Genomic DNA, 18490 nt, shown 5'->3' with positions numbered 1-18490 from the left:
GCCAAGAGTGTAAAAGTACTTTACTGTATATGCCACCAGAGCTGGATTAAGGCACGGGTTTTAGGGGCTGCAGCCCAGGGGCCTCCGCCAGCCGGAGGGCCTTCAGAGATTGAAGTGAAAATTTATTTCATTTGTGAATGCTGAATTTTATTTGTTGTTAGCCTTGTAAAAATACTTTTTATTTTTCTTTAACTTTGTTTCCCTTTTGAAAATATTACTGGGAGGGCCTCACAGTACCTGTAGCCCAGGGGCCTACACAATCTTAATCTGGCCCTGTATGCCACCATGGCTTCAGATGCTCATCACCATCGGTCTGTTTTCGTCCAACAGAGGGGGGCTCGTCGTTTAAACCGTTTTAGGTATTTTTTCAGGAAATTCCAGCCCCCCAAGATTTGACCCCGAAATGACACGTGTCACAGATGCCACATTAAGTCGAGCTGGGCTTCCGCAGCTCTGCTCCAGCCGACAGCGACAGAGCCAAGCGGAGAGGCCCCCCACTGTCTTTAGGCGTTGTGAGGAGATGGGGGGGGGTCACCACCGTTGGCAAAAACAATGAGCACCGGTTGCCAACTCGCCCATGCGTACACCCCCCGTGTGTTATGGTACAAATCACCCAGACACGCCGCTGGTAGGCAACAGGTGGCACGGTGAAGACAAAGTCTGGGGAAGGGGGGGAGTTGGCAACAGGGTAAAGGTGGGGGGCAGAAGTAAACTGGGGACCAGGGCACACAAACAGTGTTACAAAACAAAGCCTTTGAAACATTTTCATATAAATACCCAGAAGCCATACAGTGTTTTTCTTCTTCTTCTCAAAACGGTCATTGAAATTCCAAACAAGCCAACTATTTTTCAGTTTTATTCCAGTTTTAAAAGAGGTGGCGTTTCGCTGAGAAGAATTGCTCAAGTTCCATCAAGGGCAGCCAGCATTGTAACCACGTCCTGTTAATAAGGCCTTTTATGGCAGCATAAAAGCACGCAACGAACACCTCAGCGTAGGGAGATATTCTATGCAAATTCACACGTTCAGAACCCACACCTTGTGACGGTACCCCACTGTTATATGTCTATCAAACGAGCACTTGCAATAAGACAAAACCGTGCCAGAGTGCGAGGCAGGGCAACCGCACCACTGTACAGTATTTCCATGTCCAAATACTGCACGGTATAATAATGCAGACATGTTAAGCCCGAGGCACCCCAAGGTTTTTTCCTTGAATAAAAAAACCCCATTATAATTAATGGTCTGCCTGTGTGAGTGTTATTTGCGAAACTCAAACAGAGCGCCGAAGAGGTTGAGCCAGTGCACAAACACCTCGAAGCCCAACTACACAATGAACGCACATCCCTAACGTCTATAAAGGGAACCCATACAGCACAACTGTGAGAAAAAGAAACCTATGCAGTTGTACTTAAAATATTGGCAAGCAAGAACACACAGCACCTAAATCTGTCTGCGCCTTTGGTTATTGTTCAGCGATTCTGCGTGCCACGTGTCCTGGCACAAAGCCACCGCACGAAGCCACCTTTTCAAATAGAATTCGTATCCAAATACTTGATGTTGGCCAGGCCCACCCAATACAGCACTGTATCTCTCAAGAATGGCAGGACATTGCCAATGCAGACGCCATAATTCAATTACTCTATTGTATTTCAGAGTGCAACCTCCCGAACAGCACTTAGCCCTCCAATTGCCCGTCACTGGCAAGAACAGCGCCATGGAATCCTCAATCTGATCAAATTAATAACGATCCAATGCCAAGTCAGTCGACAGTGGCTCAAACTACAGCACTGTACAGTACAGTAATTTAACCCTAATTGATACCAAGAGTGAATGAATATGCCATATTGCATTCACTGCTTTTTGTTGTTCCATTAGTTGGAGGTTTTTTTTTTCTCCTGTGAGTTTTCTAATTGTATGTACCGCACATTTGTTTGCGGTACGATGTCCGGCGTTTCGTTTCACGTGGCGGGAGATGCTTCAACTTTGTTTGCGGTACGATGTCCAGCGTTTCGTTTCACGTGGCGGGAGATGCTTCAACTCAATAGGTAAAACAAGTAAACCCGTAAAAACAAAGTTTTTCCCTATAAATCCTTTATATGCGTGGCGGCTAGAGTCCTCTCGTCCTCTGGCTTGAGATGGCTGCCACCTATGCGTCAGATGATTGTCTGCCACCATTAAGCAATTGGTAATTAAATATTTAATTTGTTTTCCCTAAACAGTGTAAGATTTTGGATTTTTTTTTCACGAAAATTAATTGTCACACACAACGAGTCTGTGTGGAAAATGTCAGCTCGATTGGATCACGGGAAGTGGGTTAAAAAACGAGCGAAAGATTTGCACGGTCCTAAGCAAGCAAGCGAACTTAATATAAAGGATTTAAAAATATATTCGCCTGTGGAGGACGCGGGGATCGATCCCGCGACCTTTGGCATGGGAAGCGAGGGCGCTACCAACTGCGCTACTCCGCCACGGCCTGTGGAGGGGTTACGCTCTGGGCTCTTACACTCTGACGTTCAGCCAAAGCCATGAATGCGTTCTATTTGAATAAATGTAAAATAAAAAAATTTTGCCTAAAAAGTGTAACATTTTGGGAATTTTTTTCACGAACAATAATTGTCTGGCACAACGAGTCTATGTGGAAAATGTCAGCTCGATTGGATCACGGGAAGTGGGTTAAAAAACGACCGAAAGATTTGCACGGTCCTAAGCAAGCAAGCAAGCACGCAAGCAAGCAAGCAAGCACGCGAACTTAATATAAAGGATTTAAAAAGCTTTCAGCATTTAGGGCGAACTGTCAGACATCGTGCCGAACAACAACAAGTGGACATCTACACGGTATAAATCGCGAAAAACCCCCGAACTGCGCTCTTATGCCTATTTTTTTTTTACACAAAATATTTAATCCCGATGTTAGCTGGCACTGTAAATGTATAGATCTATTAGAGGACCCGAGGCCAAATAAAAAATCCGATCAGGTTTTTCTCGATTGTTTTTATCATGATGGGTGTGAGCACTTTCTTGAATATAAATCTACGCAAATCAGGAAGTCACACCGAGTAACCTCCTCCCATGCCTCAGCCCCTACCGCAAGCACCATCAGTCAAGCACATTGTCATGCAGAGGCCAAGCTGACTTTCTAAGTAAACACATAGTATATACACCGTCATGTTTAATATGTTTCTAAACGTGGAGGGTAAGACCTAAGGACCTGGCGAAAAATCCACATGACCACGGGGAGAGAGAGAACATGCAAATTCGAAATATCCAGGCATTGTCATGGTTGGGATCAAACCCACCACCTCCTTCATATCAGGCGAGGGAAATGACATCTCGCCACTGCGCCACGCCATAGTTACAGCACCATCTGCAGTCAATAAATTAGCGTATTGTAAGAAAAAAACTGTTTTGGTTTCCAGTTCCAATTGGTAACTGTTTAATTCAACCTCGCTCATAATTTACGTTCACATCTAACGAAACTCACCGATAAGAACACAAACACACTAACAGATCCACACAAACGAGCCATTCTCCAGATGACGTCAATTGCGAAAGGAACCCATGGGGAATGTACACAGTAACCTACACCACGGAAATAGGAATTAGAGCAAATTTTAAATGATTACAGAGCTGCAGAGTTACATTGGGAGGAAGAGGAGGGGGGCAAAGACGAACAAGCCAGCGGCTGTCGTGTACACAAAGCATTATCTGTCCAAGGACCTCAATTGGGAGTTTTAGTTCCCTCACCACAACACGAAAACCAAACAGCATTTATATTTCTCCATCCAAAAACCTCCGCACAAAGTCTCACCACAGCGCTCTGCACCACACAACTTGACGCAGCCGTTCTCTTACTGGCTTACGTTGTCCTTCTGCAACACGAAGCCACATTTTCCATTGCAGCCGAGTGTTTGGTTCGTGTGTCTCGATGCGATTTCTTTTGATTGCAAAACGGGCACGAAACAGTTTAACCTTGTGGAACTTAGCACGGCAGTCTCGAATTAACAACGACGACGCATTGCCTTCGGTTATGCAAGGGCAGCTGGGATGTCGGGATGGAGCGCGGGGGGGGGGGTACATCTATGAATCGGAGCACTCTTCACAAAACCCCACGTTTTATTTTGCGGATAAAGGGGGTAAATTCGCCACGAGTAATAGGATCCGAGAAGGTTTCCCTCCACATCACCACGGATAAGAGGGGTTCCACTGTTCTGTATATGGTTCTAAATGTACGGGCTGGGTTTTTTGTTTATTTTAAGCATGTGGGCACATCCAATATGAGAGTTTTTTTTACAAAAGTCCCATCAATGTCAGTAACAAAAACAGTACTACAGTACACGCACCCACATTTGCACTTACATAAACTCATCTCTAATCAGTTACACACCCTCGAAGACTGCCATACATAGGTGGAAGATTAATTGATGAGGCTCGGTTGTTTCATTGTTTGAATTCATTAACCGTACAACCATTTAACGCATTTACCCTCAGACCTTCATTGATCACTGGTGATGAATGCCACCATTACAATGAAATATTTACATTTACACATCTCTTGCCACTCAGTACTGCAGTGTATTCTGACTGAGTGGCCCCATTAGCAGTGCGATGCCCATGGCAGCATCCACTGCCAAGCCAGCACCCGTGGAGATTATGGATTTGAGTCCTGGGTTTGCACCCAACGGAGTAATACAAACCTAGGCCTGGCTTCCTCGTGTTTATCAATGGCTGTATCGTCCGGCGTATGCGCTCATTTTGGTTTATTACAGTTCTGAGAGCATAATTTATGTGTACATAGACAGCCAGAGTGTAAACCACTCGCATGTCAACTGTGTAAACGCTGGAAGCATAAGTGGCTTGAAAAAAAAGAGGACTATGAATATTGATTACGAAATGTATTGACGATAAAGTAAATAATTAAACTCTACCCATTTTCGAACCACCAATGGACGAAGGCTTCTCCCAAGCCATATCAGTTATGGGAGCAGGGCCAGTTCTAATATCACTCGTAACTGATGTCAGTTTTGACCGGGATTCAAACGCGGGTCACTAGGCCCACAGCTCAGCACCGTAACTACTGTTCCTCTGCTGAATCCCCTGTATTAAAGACTATGGAATGGAAATTAGTGGAGGGATGAGTGCAGCAGTGATTTTCAAACGGGGAAATAATAAAACACAAGTATTTAGTAATGAGGAAAATCACTGAAGGCAACAGAGGGCTTAAAGGATCTGGGGGCAAGTTGGCACAGTCTGTTAAAAGTGTAGGCAAAATATTTGTTTACACTGCGTATATGCTTATTTGGGATTACGTGGTGCCACATTATGTTCTTGAATAACTCTTTATAAAAATTATGCTTATTTACCCACTGAGTCTCATGACTCTTTATAAATGGAGTCCTGCCAAATTTTCGCAGAATTTAGGGAGAGATGGGGGGTGGGGTGATTACGATTGATATTTGTATGCCATTGTAATAATTTGTAGGTCATTTTTTTATTTGGACCGTGGCGCTGGAAAACAATGGCCTACTCTTGCAAATGATGTCACGGGATCTTCAACGTCCATTGTGACGCGGACGACATGTCCTGTCCAACAACACAGAAGTGGGAGTACCGGTCGTAGTGCCCACACTTTACCCCACCACACATGCCGGTCGACTAACTGTGGTGAACCCATTTACACTGCTGGGTGGACAGAGGCATGCGGCGGGGGGGGGGGGAATGTCAAGTAACTTGCGCATTGATTCTACTGCCGTGCCGGATAATTGAATCGAACCCGGAGAACTCTTATTTTGCAAGTCCAATATTGCCAACCATTACACGTCAGGTCCCGAAAACAAATGTCATGTGGTCACAGGATACCAAAATACATAGTTGGCAAATGAAATGTGTTCCTCATACGTCAGCTCTGGCCAGCAATATAAACATGGTAAAATTCAAACTAACAGCACTACACTATGTACTCCATGAACATTCTGTACCGTGTGGTAATCACACAGGTAAATAAGAACAGGTATAGAGACTAATGACCTGGCTGCCAGGGAATTTTATAACCTAGGGTATTGAACTCTGCACTTTGCCACACAAGTACACTGCAGACACTTTTTGTTCGCTTATATAAAATCGACAGATCTGTAGCTACAAACTTGTTTAAATACACAAACGATTCAATAGAGTACTGCACAGTAATAGCAAGTTTAGCCATTCCACCTGTGCTCGTTTAATGAGGTTTTTTTTTTAGACACCTGCGAATACCTTGAAACTAAACACGAGCCTGAATATGCAGCCCACTCCTGCTCAAACTGCTACTTTACGTAAAGCGGACGTGCCAGGTTTGAACTGGCCCTTTGGCACGTCATCCCCAAACTTTAAAGTCCACATGTAACCTACTCTACCTTTTTGTTAAGATCTCTCTCAGGCAAAAAAGTGACGTATTGTTTTTTTATCGCAGTGGTTACAACCTTCGTCTTCTCGGCGTTATGTTTTTGGATATTGTTTCTAGTTCCTAGTTCTATTAAGATGAGGTTTGTATTCAAAGTAAAAACAAAAAGCGGGGTTTCCACGATTATTTTCTGAAATGAAGCACTTTACACTCCTCCTGCAAAAGAAAATCTACTCTGAAGATGCATGCAGATGAGACCAATGAAATAAGTTTAGCCAGCAGTTTGAAAATGCTCAACACTCATCAGGCTGGCTGAAAGATTTGTTCACCTGCAGAGTATTTATGGTAGATAGTCATATCCACGAGAAGAAACCAAGCGAACAACATATTTATATGACCGGTAGTAAGGTTTTATAATTGAAAACCTTACTACGTGACTTTACCGAAAGAACCAAGAATAAGTACCCACATTTAAAACTAAACACAGCATGTTTCATTATCTATCATTCATACCCTTTGCTCAGAAACGATAATCTCAATGGAATTTAGACGTTAGCTGGATTGTTGCATTTCACCGACAGGTTTTTTTGGGTTAGATCGAGGAAATATACAAATGTGTCGTTAAACCCACCACCACCTGACACAGCTAATTAGTGAGGTTTTTCACGTAAACAGAACATGGCAATTCGTTACCAGGACAGCAAAGCCACAACATTTACAATCTGTCATTGCAAATGTTAAATACATGTATACTGTACAGCATGAGGGTGGGTAAGCTTTTAACCACCAATATCTTCTTTTTTTCACTTAGCAGTCATAGTTACATTAATACCTCTTTTAAATTGAAGCCGCTTCATGAATTATGCCGTCACTTTCTTTTGCAACAGTCCTTTAAAAATAAAAGTGGTCGCTCGTGTACACACTGCCAAGTTTTCTATTCTCATGAATGCGATAAGCCAAGCCATAAGAGTTGGCCCACCACTGTGGCAATCTTTCATGGCTTAGACGCAGATATTTCACGTAAGGGTGTTAATTACGGTTATATAAAAAAAGTTTCTTGATAATATTTTTTACAACAAAGGAAAGGCTTATCTCAACAAGTCACGCTACCAAAACACAAGCAGCCAGATCTATAAATGAACAGCGGTAAACATAGCCTAAGAGTACTTGCTGTCGTTCGTGATGGTCTACAGTAGCATTTCATCATCATTGGTTGTGATGTATCCACCACTGCTGAAGGAATCTCCACGCTGTCATCAATCCTCACGGTCTAACGATGCAACAATTCATCTCATTCCTGCGCATGATCTGATCTCATTTGCTCCATCCCTGCAATGAATACTCTTCTCAGCCCAGTTCATTCCTTAAGCTGATACGCCATCGTTAAGTCTTGATGATCGGCCGTCATTCATCCTTTCTCGTGACGTGTCCTGTCCAAAACCCACTTAACTCGGTGTATTTTCTAGGTCTCCACCCAAACCTATTCACCCTTCTCACTCCACCGACCCTAGCAAAACCCCTGCATCCTCTGGAGTACGTAACAATCTGCTGAGTGTACCTAGAACCAGAACTGTCCTGGCTGAGCGTTAATCCGTAGCTGCACCGATCATGTGAAACTCTCTCCCACTGCGAAATTCACAGCAACCAAGCAACATTAGACATTGAAGCAGCAGCTCAAGCCTCTCAACCGCTGAGGCTGTCGCCTGTTAAGGTTCTCAGCCATTCAAGCTGTTTGGTGTATGAGGAAATGAGCCCTGGCTCTGCCACCCCCAAGTTATCGATCGATCGAACAAAGCGTTTCAAAATGAGCAAAACATGCGCGCGTCATACATCGTGTTTATTATTCTTAAAAGTCAACACAATGACCCTAACGTGTGTTTAATTCACTGAGTCACGTGCTCCTCTTCCAGCCTCTCTGTGCAATTCCAAGCACGCACCTCTACACGATTCTTTACACAAGCTTGAGCCTTTGTCGAGGCAGACAATACAATATACACCCATTAAAACATTATTCTTGAGACACATTGGCATGGTGCTTTTCATTGTCAAGTTGAGTTTTCTAAAAAACACTCCCAACCTGCTCTTGCCCACCTCTATTTCATAATTTGTATATTCTATTTATATGTTATATTTCATCGTAAAAAACATTTGTGGCATTACTTAACTCAGTGAGGTAAATGAAAAAAAGGTGATAACTCCATTGTTTTGTATTTCTTTATGACATAGTAGTATTATCCAGTCACATTGAGACATGGTAAAAATACAGTAATAAAAGATAAATAATAATTCTTATTAAAAATTCTAAATGGGTAGAGTGTTGTAGTGTCACGGTATATCAAACATATACATTAACCTCATCCTACTAAGAAATGAACATCTCTGCTTGCCTGTGAGCTCACACTCTTTGCAAAACATAACCAAACGATCCAAGTTCTATTTTCACTTTATAATTTTCATATTCACATCATTTATACCAAATTCTGTACGTGAAATAATGTATTCCCGTCGAGTTTTACTCACGTTTCCCTCCCCCCAAATTAAATTGTACCATGATAGTTAATGCAAACAGACTGGCCACACATACATGCGAGTGTGCACGCACGTGTGTGTTCAGACCTCGGGTAGTACTTTGCAAGTACAACAAACGCAAAGTATACGTTGCACACTTCAGGTCGTGTTCCTGCCCCTTGGCCAAATAATCCATTGGCTTGAGGCTTTGGGGGACAATATTAGGTCTTCCTTCTCATTTTTCATCTGGGACCGGACAAAAAGATTGAATGCAAATCACCCGTTGTCGCGACGTGAAATGCGTGCGACCGTGTTTCATTTTCACAAATGTGGAGCTGCTACGTTGTTACGGGGTGATAATAGGGCCCAACGCTACCTGTGTTGTTTATATCACCCACTTTGCGTAAATTCCATCTATTAGTAGATTTTTTTTTTAATATGTAAAAAAATATCTAATTTTCTGCACTCCAGTAGTTTTAGTTAATTCAGTGTCATTAAATCCCAGGACATCGAGAATTCCTTTGTTTGGCCATATGTACTATTGTACTGCATTGCGAAATGCAGGGTACAGGGGTATACAAATTTGTTCTCGTTTGGTTTAATTGGACATGTATTGATAATCCTATGTGCACCGATACACTGCACATATATACACAAGTTGACACTGTGGTATAGATCTGTAATCCAATGCGTTGGCGGCAAAGGTCGATGGATCACAGATTTGTGCCACTCCTAAATGCACTTGGACTGACTGCGAGGTGGCCACGGTATTGCAGAAGCTACTCAAGCAGACATTTCAGTGTTACCCCTTCATATGCAATGGGTGTTCTCTGAGCATTCCAGTTATATAGAAAACCAATCTTGTAATGAAGCTGGCCAAACATCTCAATACATCATTCCTGTCCTGAAAATTATTATTTTGCAAGCAGTGAGGCAGGTTTTAATGAATAAATGTATAAATAAATCAATCGATCCAAGATTTATAATGTGCCATATTTTGCAAAAAGGCTGGGACAGAAGCACGGGTGGCACTGAGAAAATAAAATAAATAAAACAAATACCAATAAAGTCAACTAAACGTGAGGAGAAAATAAATTTACCTCATCTGGTCTTAAATTCACTGATGGTCACAACTGACCAGACTTCAGTAGGCAGACTGCTCTAGACCAACGGGCCTACAGATGAGAAGCTCCGTTCTGCTGTCTAAAGTCGAGTGGATTGCACACACAACAGCAGCAGGTCCATACCAGATGAACATAGGTTTTTGTAATGGTACAAATGGGTGGATGGCATTGCTCTGGTCGATTGAAAGGTTGTCTTTGCCATAAAAGAGAGTACTGCAACCTTGAACAGGACTCTTATGCACTGGTAACCAGTGCAGCTCCTTCACAAGGTTTGCACAGCTTGCGAGAGAGATGGGCCAGACAAACGGCTCTGGCAAGGGAGTTTTGGAGACATCTTCTTGGTTCTTTCGGTAAAGTCACCGAGAAGGGAAATAATAAAATAATAAAAATAAAACATCATAAAATCTAATTCTCACGACGTTTCGGCCACAATGCAAGCAGCCGTCTGACGCTGTCTTTCCGACAGCCCTGTTCTTCACCTTAGGACGGCTGCTTGCGTTGTGGCCGAAACGTCGTGAGAATTGTATTTTATTGTTTCATTTTTATTATTTTATTATTTCCCTTCTACGTGTCTTTACCGAAAGAACCAAGAAGATGAACCCCTGCAGTCACGAAAGCTTAAAATCGAAAAGTTTTGGAGACGTTTGCCGAGACCACCGTTTATTCCGTAGAGCAGAGTTGCCATAGTCAAGGCATGTGGGTAACTCGACTACATGCGACGTTATTTGCAACATCCTTATCACTGCTATTTCTGATGTGATGTAGAGCTCGGCTGTGATAAGTGCAAGACCGGAATGACTCGCTGATATGCAAATCAGAAGTTAAATGTTTGTCAAGTAACACCCAGCAACTTGAAATTGCGATACAATATTCTCTCGTTATTCGCGAGGGATAAGTTCCGGAGATGCACTTTGAAACAGAACATTTTGCAGATAATGATATTGTCCTACAACAATATTTTAAATCAATTATCTTAAATAAATAAATAAGCTATTAAATACATGCAAATTATCATATCAAACAGATAACATTTGGTTAGAATAAACAAAGCAAAACAAATACAGATTAAATGTATTAAATAAGAGTTTATAAATGGACGTATTGGTGGTATTGGTGGTACACCGGTGCAGCATAACACAAGATTCCTCATAAAACAGTCTGAAAGCACCATTTCAATCAGAAAATTTGTTGTATCAGTCGTTAATTGAACCTGTCGCCAAGTTTGCCGCAATTCGAGACTTGCTAAAAAAGGTCAGCCATTGTTTTAGAGCTGATGTACATTCCAAAAGCCAGTTTATTGTCAGGCAGTCCTTGGGTTACGAACCTAATTTGTTCCTGAGATCCGTTCGTAAGTAGAATGGTTCATAAGTCGGAACACAATAATGCACTGTATTAAATGCCCATACGGTCAGTGTTATGAAATGTGTTACGGTTCAACAAAAAGGGAATAAATATTGTACATACGCATGTAACATTGTAAAAAAATACTGTAGAGTAAATAAAACATACAATGAAGTAACATAAATAGAAAAACACCTTTTATTTTCACTTACCTTGAGTCCCGATCATAGCTTGCTTGTCAGAAGGGGGGCAAATCAGCAGAGGTGGGACAAAGTCATTGGTATGCAAGTCCAAGTCGAGTCGCAAGTCATCAAATTCATGACTCGAGTCCAAGTCACATGACTCGAGTCCACATCTCATAGGTGGGACAAAGTCATTGTTATGCAAGTCCAAGTCGAGTCGCAAGTCATCAAATTCATGACTCGAGTCTGACTCGAGTCCAAGTCACATGACTCGAGTCCACACCTCTGCAAATCAGTCACCACAATTGTGCAAACACACACACGGGGGGGGGGCACACGTGCACACAGACACATACAAAGACACACACACACCCCAACAACACCGATACCCCGTGTAGCCTTAACAGGCTGTTTTGGCAAGTTCTGTTAGCGAGCAGCAATAGCCAGCACAGAACACGAGGGGGTGAGTGGCCAGCACCACGCCCGGCCGCCTTTGTCTCCCCAGTGGTGATGTTCACACACCACACCAGGTACTGGTGTTGGCCATGAGCAAGAATCAAACTCGGGTCACCGCTTTCGTAGCGTAACACGGTAACTGCTATGCTACCACTCCAATACCAATGCCCACCATGCGCCACTAAGTGACGGTGACGTCACCACGGTGCCTGTGCCAGGCCAGGTGCACTTTGAGGTCTCGGGACAGACACAGGTGGCATGGGTTGGCTGACTGAGATGACCAGTAGATGCACCAGCTGTACCCCCTACTGTGCCAACTTGTTGCGTTTTAGCTGCCCAGCGTTCCGCTCGTGCACGCAAACGCTCACTCCCAGCATGAGTGAGTGTATACATCTCGCGGAGAATCGCACCTCTGAACAAAATAGTTCCGCGGTTCAGTTTGCAATTGCGATTTCGCGTTTTAAAGCAATGTTTTTTTAAATATTTCATAGAAGCTGCTTCGTAAGTACGAGTGTTCGTAAGTCGGATGTTCGTAGATCGAAGACTCCCTGTACCAGACGTTTTCAAAGCGATGTAGAGCTGAGTATCATCAGCATATTCATGTATGAGCCTGGCTACTGGAGACAAACAAGCCCTAAAGATAATGGGATCGAGATCAGATCCCTATGTATTTCATTTAATTTATTACGACCAAGGGGTGTGATGCAGTGGTTTGAACACTTAGGTATGAATTTCCTGGCCATGCTAACATCATCAGTGTGCGGTGATATTCGAACTTGTTGTGGCCCAATCCCACCACCAATCAGCACTACCCAGTGTTGTGAAGTGAGATAACATAAATATATGTATACCCCCATGGCCAGTGGCATTGAGGTCTCCTTCAAATGGTTATCGTTCTCCTTTACTGTTACTGCTGTACAATACTAAAATATAAACATGACCTCTCCCCTATGCTGTAATATTTGGAGACGCCTGGAGGCCACAGCAGCCACAGTAGCAAGAGAGTAACCTCAACAATTACAGCATGACAACTGGGTTTTCATTAAATGTCACCATAAGAGATGGAGCAGCACCACCCGTGGGCCCATAGACATTGGTTCAACACTCTTAAGTGGCATGCCCTGGTTTTAATAACATTAAAAGCCGTCTCGTCTCTACCTCCTCATAGAGAGACAATGGGATTACAAAAATACGTGGTATTTCCTCAAATGTTTGAAGATATGTTACGTAATTACTGCACTGTAGTTTCTTCCATAAAAAAAACTACAGTATAATCCCTTTCTCCGGAGGTCACACAACTAAGGACAACCAGGCTTCTGTTTTGAAAAGCAAGCTTAAACCAATACTCCAAAAAATCCATAACCATGCTTACTCTTTAAAAGAACACGCTACATGACATTTGACCACCTTAACATTTGCTATCACATTTTTGTTCAATACACGCCTGAGTCTTTATTTCAACAGCGTTTCCTCTTGAATAATATATTAACATTGTGTGGTTATTATGATAAAAAACAATTACCGTTTTCACACACAAACACAAAGATCCCCCATATAGCCTTCATTACAGGCTGTTAGGGCAAGTGCTACGAGTGAGTGCCCATGAAAGCCAGCTAACCCACACACCCGACCGCCGTTGTCTTCTCAGCGCTGATGTTTATACTGTACACCAAACGATGTAAATCACGAAGACTGAGTTGACATAGGGGAGCCGCAGAATCGAGTCTGATAATCTCAGCGTGAGTGTGTGAAAGTGACCATCACAAAAAAGACAAAGATCGCCCCGTATATCGTCTTCACAGGGAGCAGGTGCTGCCAGTGAGCCAGAGGTCACAAACGGGTTTTGATTCCTTACCCGTACCCGGCCGCACTAGGGTCGCAAATGGGTACCCGTACCCGAAATGAGTGACAAACGTTTACTCACTAGTGACTCACCGCCTACCCGTCCCCGTACCCGGCCGCACCAGGGTCGCAAACGGGTACCCGTACCCGGCCGGGTACGGGTAGCCGGGTATCGGGTAGGGTACAAGTATCGGGTACCCGATTGCGGCCTCTGCAGTGAGCACGGTTGGCTACGGACGGCACACGGTGGATGGCCAGTACCATGCCAGGCTGAACTTTATCTCCCAAGTGGCGATGTTAACACAACGCACCAGGTACTCATGTGAGGCTGAGTCAACCTAGGTGGGGTGGGGGGTCAGGAGCAGTTCAGGTAATCGTCACTGGTCATGAACTGGAATTAAAAGCAGGTCGCTGGGTTCCTACCACTGCGCAACCACACACTGAGTGCTTTACGGTATGTACAACACTGCGTGAGTGTCTACGGGATATACAACACACACCTACATACACACGTAGGTACACGGCAACTGTAACACATGGGGGCCTATGATTTTCATAGGGTATTGTTTTGTGCTGCCCTCAACAAAGGTGAACCGATGGCTTAAAAGTCGTAACACATATGTAGTGACATAGATTCGGTCACTTAGCAGCATAGCGCTGGCTGCTGGCAGAGAAGGGGATCTACAGCTACAGCAGCCCTGACTGACAGCGGGCCACGTGAGACCAGAGAGGGAACGAGGGGAAAGGTTACGAAAGGGGCACATCGAGAACCCGCTGGTAGGTTCCAGAAGGGGGGCGTGGCCGGGGCGTAGCCAGGCCACGCTGACAGTATAAGAGGGGCCCCGGGAGAGGACCTCGGGGCTGTCGTGTGGAGTGGGATTCCTGTCGTGCTGCTGGAGTCTTCGTCACCGTCTGCGTCTTCACCATCTCGGCGTCGCCAGTCAGGCAGTCTGCCAGCTGTCCTGACTGGGAACCGTAGTTACTAAAGTGTGAACTGTGAAGGCCGTTTAATAAACAGTGCCTCCTACTCTTAGTGTCTTCTGAGTCAGTCACTACACATACCCTGTGCTGTAGTATAAATATTAGGGTCTATGTTCGAAGTGGTGTCTGAAGGGTCAATGGCAAAAACGTCGGGGCACTTCATATTTTATGTTATAAGGCAGGCAGCAATGAGTTGTCTTTATTGACTTGCACATTTCCTGCACTGCATATTGACTCCCACGCTCACGCCCCAACTCGCCAAGGTCCACATTTACTAAATTAAAAAATTACACCACAAATCACAGTACTCAATTGGGATTAGATAGCAATCATTACCCCCTACTGGCAGACGAATGCCCTAGGTCACTGGCAAATTAGACGTATCCTGGTCTCTGGAGTTCTCACCTAGTTAAACAACAAACGTGAATTCATAACTGCAATACGTACTCACAAAGACAGGTTGCTTACAAAGGTATCAAATACACGAACACCCTATGGCACGATATTTGTTGCCACGTTTTATTTGTATATATAGTACTGTATATATGTATAACACAATGAATTGGTCAATAACAACACCTTGAAGAGAAAAAAATATATCTATTGGGCAACGTTCCAGACAATGGTCCTTCACACCATAGATAAACCAGAGAAGGTGCAGGAGATATGTATGCTTGTGCAACACTACCAACGTAGAATCACCAAATAATGTGCCTACACTGTCTTCTATGTAAGTATGGTTTTCAACAATAGAAGCGTTTTTTTATATTCTGGTTTGACATAAAACGCACGCGCTGAGTTTCACCCCAGAATAATACGTTTGAAATGTAAGCTTTCATTGTTCAAACGGAGTTGTACAAATTCAGCCCTTGCCGTTTCGTTGAAAAGCAAACAAGTATGGTACTTAAACATAACACACAAGGTATCATGCCACAAACACCCTCGCGTGCACATACGCCTACATGACTAACATTCAAACATGCACACAAATGGATTCAATGATCCATGCCTGTGGTGCTGGCACCCATCTCCTCGCCAACCTACCACCTCGCAGCATATGCTTATAGCAGCAGGATTAGTGTCGGGCGAATCTCCCATCCCGAGCGTCTCATGACAGCCACATTTGCACGCGCGGCGATAACCACCGGATCAATGCACCAGTGTATCGTGGGAGACTGGATCCACGTGCTGTACTAGCCGCAGAATCACAATTAGAATCTTAATTTTTCCTGGAGAAATCCCATGAGCTGTGAAGCTCTTTTTTTCAGATGCCCAGTAGGGACGTCAGAAAGTTACAACAAACAGGACTAAAAACGGAGTGCAAAGTATAGGAAAGGCAAGTAAATAACTACAAATAAATAACCTTAAATGAAAGCAAGTGTATTTGTTTTATTTTACCAAGTAAAAAACTAGATTCGAAGCTTTAATGACTGCAGGAATTACTCTTTGGTTCTTTATTATTTAATTTTTTTCTACGTGACTTTACCGAAATAACCCAAGAGTGTTATTAGGTAAAGTCCACCGAGCTATTAGTTATTCTTTTCAGAAGCGAACCTGGCCACCAAAGATTGCTCAACCAAGTGGCTTATCGTGTGGAAATGTAAAGCAGCCACATATTCTAAACGCACCTTTAGCAGCCGCCATAGCATGGCTCAACACCACAGACAAGAAGATGGGCTAGGTGCGCTGCCACTCATCTCCTCCTCCACCACCACCAACAGGAAACAAAGACCCAACAACCCCTCCCCCGAGTTGTCTTCAAGAAAAGAGGGAACAACAAGTGCTGTGAAGCAAGCAACTATTGTGAGGCCGACCCCGGCACACTGTAGTACTGGTCAGAACCGCGCATAGCCGGCGGCCGCTTCTGTCTCTACAAAAAAAAAATACGCGATGTCTTTTGCCTACACACGGTGAGGTTTTACGTGGCGGAGGAGTCGGATGAATTGCCATTGCTAGATTTTTTCCCTTGCTTTAGTCCACAGGACAGCGCGCACCTTTCGGGTCATTTCCTTGGAATATATTTCACAGTAAAACCAATAACCAAGAGCACACAAGTTATCATCAAACGCAAATAGTCCCTCGCTATCGGAGCAATTGAACAATGCGAGTGTTGACCCTGGCTAGTGCTTAAATATGAGATTGCGTATGAATAGTATACACGCCAGGTGATGTAGCTGCTTGTGGGGGGGGAAGGTGACAAGGAAATGGGAAATATCGTACAGCCGTGGATTCTTGAATCACTAAGCAGGGGAGCTGCTTTACGTGCGTCCCCCACCACCTCCATCTGGTTTCGGAGCTCACACAAAAGAGCCACCGGCAAAGCACGATTGGAATTTGGTCAAACATCCCAAAGTAGCAGTACGCCCTGAAAAAAATGGGGTGGGGGGGTCTTGAGACTCGGTGAGGGTTCTCAAGGTAACAATCACCTCCGATTAGAATGGTTGGACACGTACTATACATGCAAGCGTTATGATGAGGCCTTATTTAAAAGTGCATATAACACGAGAATGCTACGTCACCTATTGCGTGTTAAATAGTTTTTTTTAAATTTCAATGTGTCAATATATTTGTATTGATTATTGCATATCATTAAATGAATAAAATGTGTCGGTCAGTTGCGTTGTTTGCCCATACTTCACCATGCCGGTTGTTTAACACCGATGTATTTTAACCCCCCCTATTGAACATGTTAGAAATTGCACTGGTTACACATCGTACTAATTTAAGGCTGAGTCGACCTTGGAACAACGGCTTCGGGCTCCACGTGCCACTGATGTTATCAACACGACTATCACTAATCATAACCCCGTTATTATCACCACCATAACTAACCCCATCATCATCACTAACCCCACCATCACTAACCTGTTTAGTATCATTCACCCCGCGATCGTCACTGCCATCACGAACCATGCCACGAAACCCCGTGCGGAAATCACCACTACCACCATTCAACACCACCACCACCACCATTCATCACCACCACTACCACTCATCATCACCATCACCAAAACCACTCATCATCACCAACACCACTCACCACCAACACCACTCATCACCACCACTCATCACCACCACCACCATCATCATTCATCACCACCACTCATCACCACCACTCATCACCAACACCCACCACCACTCATCATCACCAACACCACCACCACTCATCATCACCAACACCACCACCACTCATCATCACCAACACCACCACCACTCATCATCACCACCACCACTCATCATCACCACCACCACTCATCACCACCACCACTCATCACCACCAACACCACTCATCACCACCACTCATCATCACCACTCATCACCACCACCACTCATCACCATCATCATCACCACCACCACCATCACGCAGGCGCGCGCACCTTCACTCTGTGAGCGCGTCCCTTACCGTGCGGACGGCGGTGGCGTCGGTGGCGATGGGAGACGCGATCCGAGGTCTCAGAGACGCCTCCCTCCCTCCTTCCTTCGGAGGCACGACACGCGGGGAGCCGGGACCTCTCTCCGGCGAGGTGGAGGAAGCTCTGTTTATCACTCGGAGCCCCGCTGGGCAGCAAGGGGCAGGCCAGGAGGAGGCGGCTACCAGAAGCGAGCAGAGTTCTTTGTGGGGTGGTGGTGGGAGGGAGGGAGAGACGAGAGACACGCGGCTCAGTCGGCACTGCCGTAG

General features: G+C 44.3%; 1 protein-coding gene across 3 annotated transcripts in view; it reads right to left on the bottom strand.

Moving 5' to 3' along the window:
• B3GNT2 (UDP-GlcNAc:betaGal beta-1,3-N-acetylglucosaminyltransferase 2) overlaps positions 1–18490 on the bottom strand; it is a 70976-nt gene that overhangs the window by 16499 nt on the left and 35987 nt on the right. For all 3 annotated transcript variants that reach the window (XM_078596166.1, XM_078596165.1, XM_078596167.1), the window contains exon 2: positions 18215–18423. Coding sequence is in view for 1 of the 3 variants with exons in the window: in XM_078596165.1 (XP_078452291.1) it covers positions 18215–18423 (209 nt within the window). In the remaining 2 variants the exon portion in view is untranslated. The remainder of the gene's footprint in view (positions 1–18214; positions 18424–18490) is intronic.

The sequence above is a fragment of the Lampetra planeri genome, chromosome 7 (genome assembly GCF_965212315.1).
Source record: "Lampetra planeri chromosome 7, kcLamPlan1.2.h2, whole genome shotgun sequence".
In the NCBI taxonomy this organism is placed as follows: Eukaryota; Metazoa; Chordata; class Hyperoartia; order Petromyzontiformes; family Petromyzontidae; genus Lampetra; species Lampetra planeri.
This window is presented reverse-complemented; position numbering and strand designations above follow the sequence as displayed.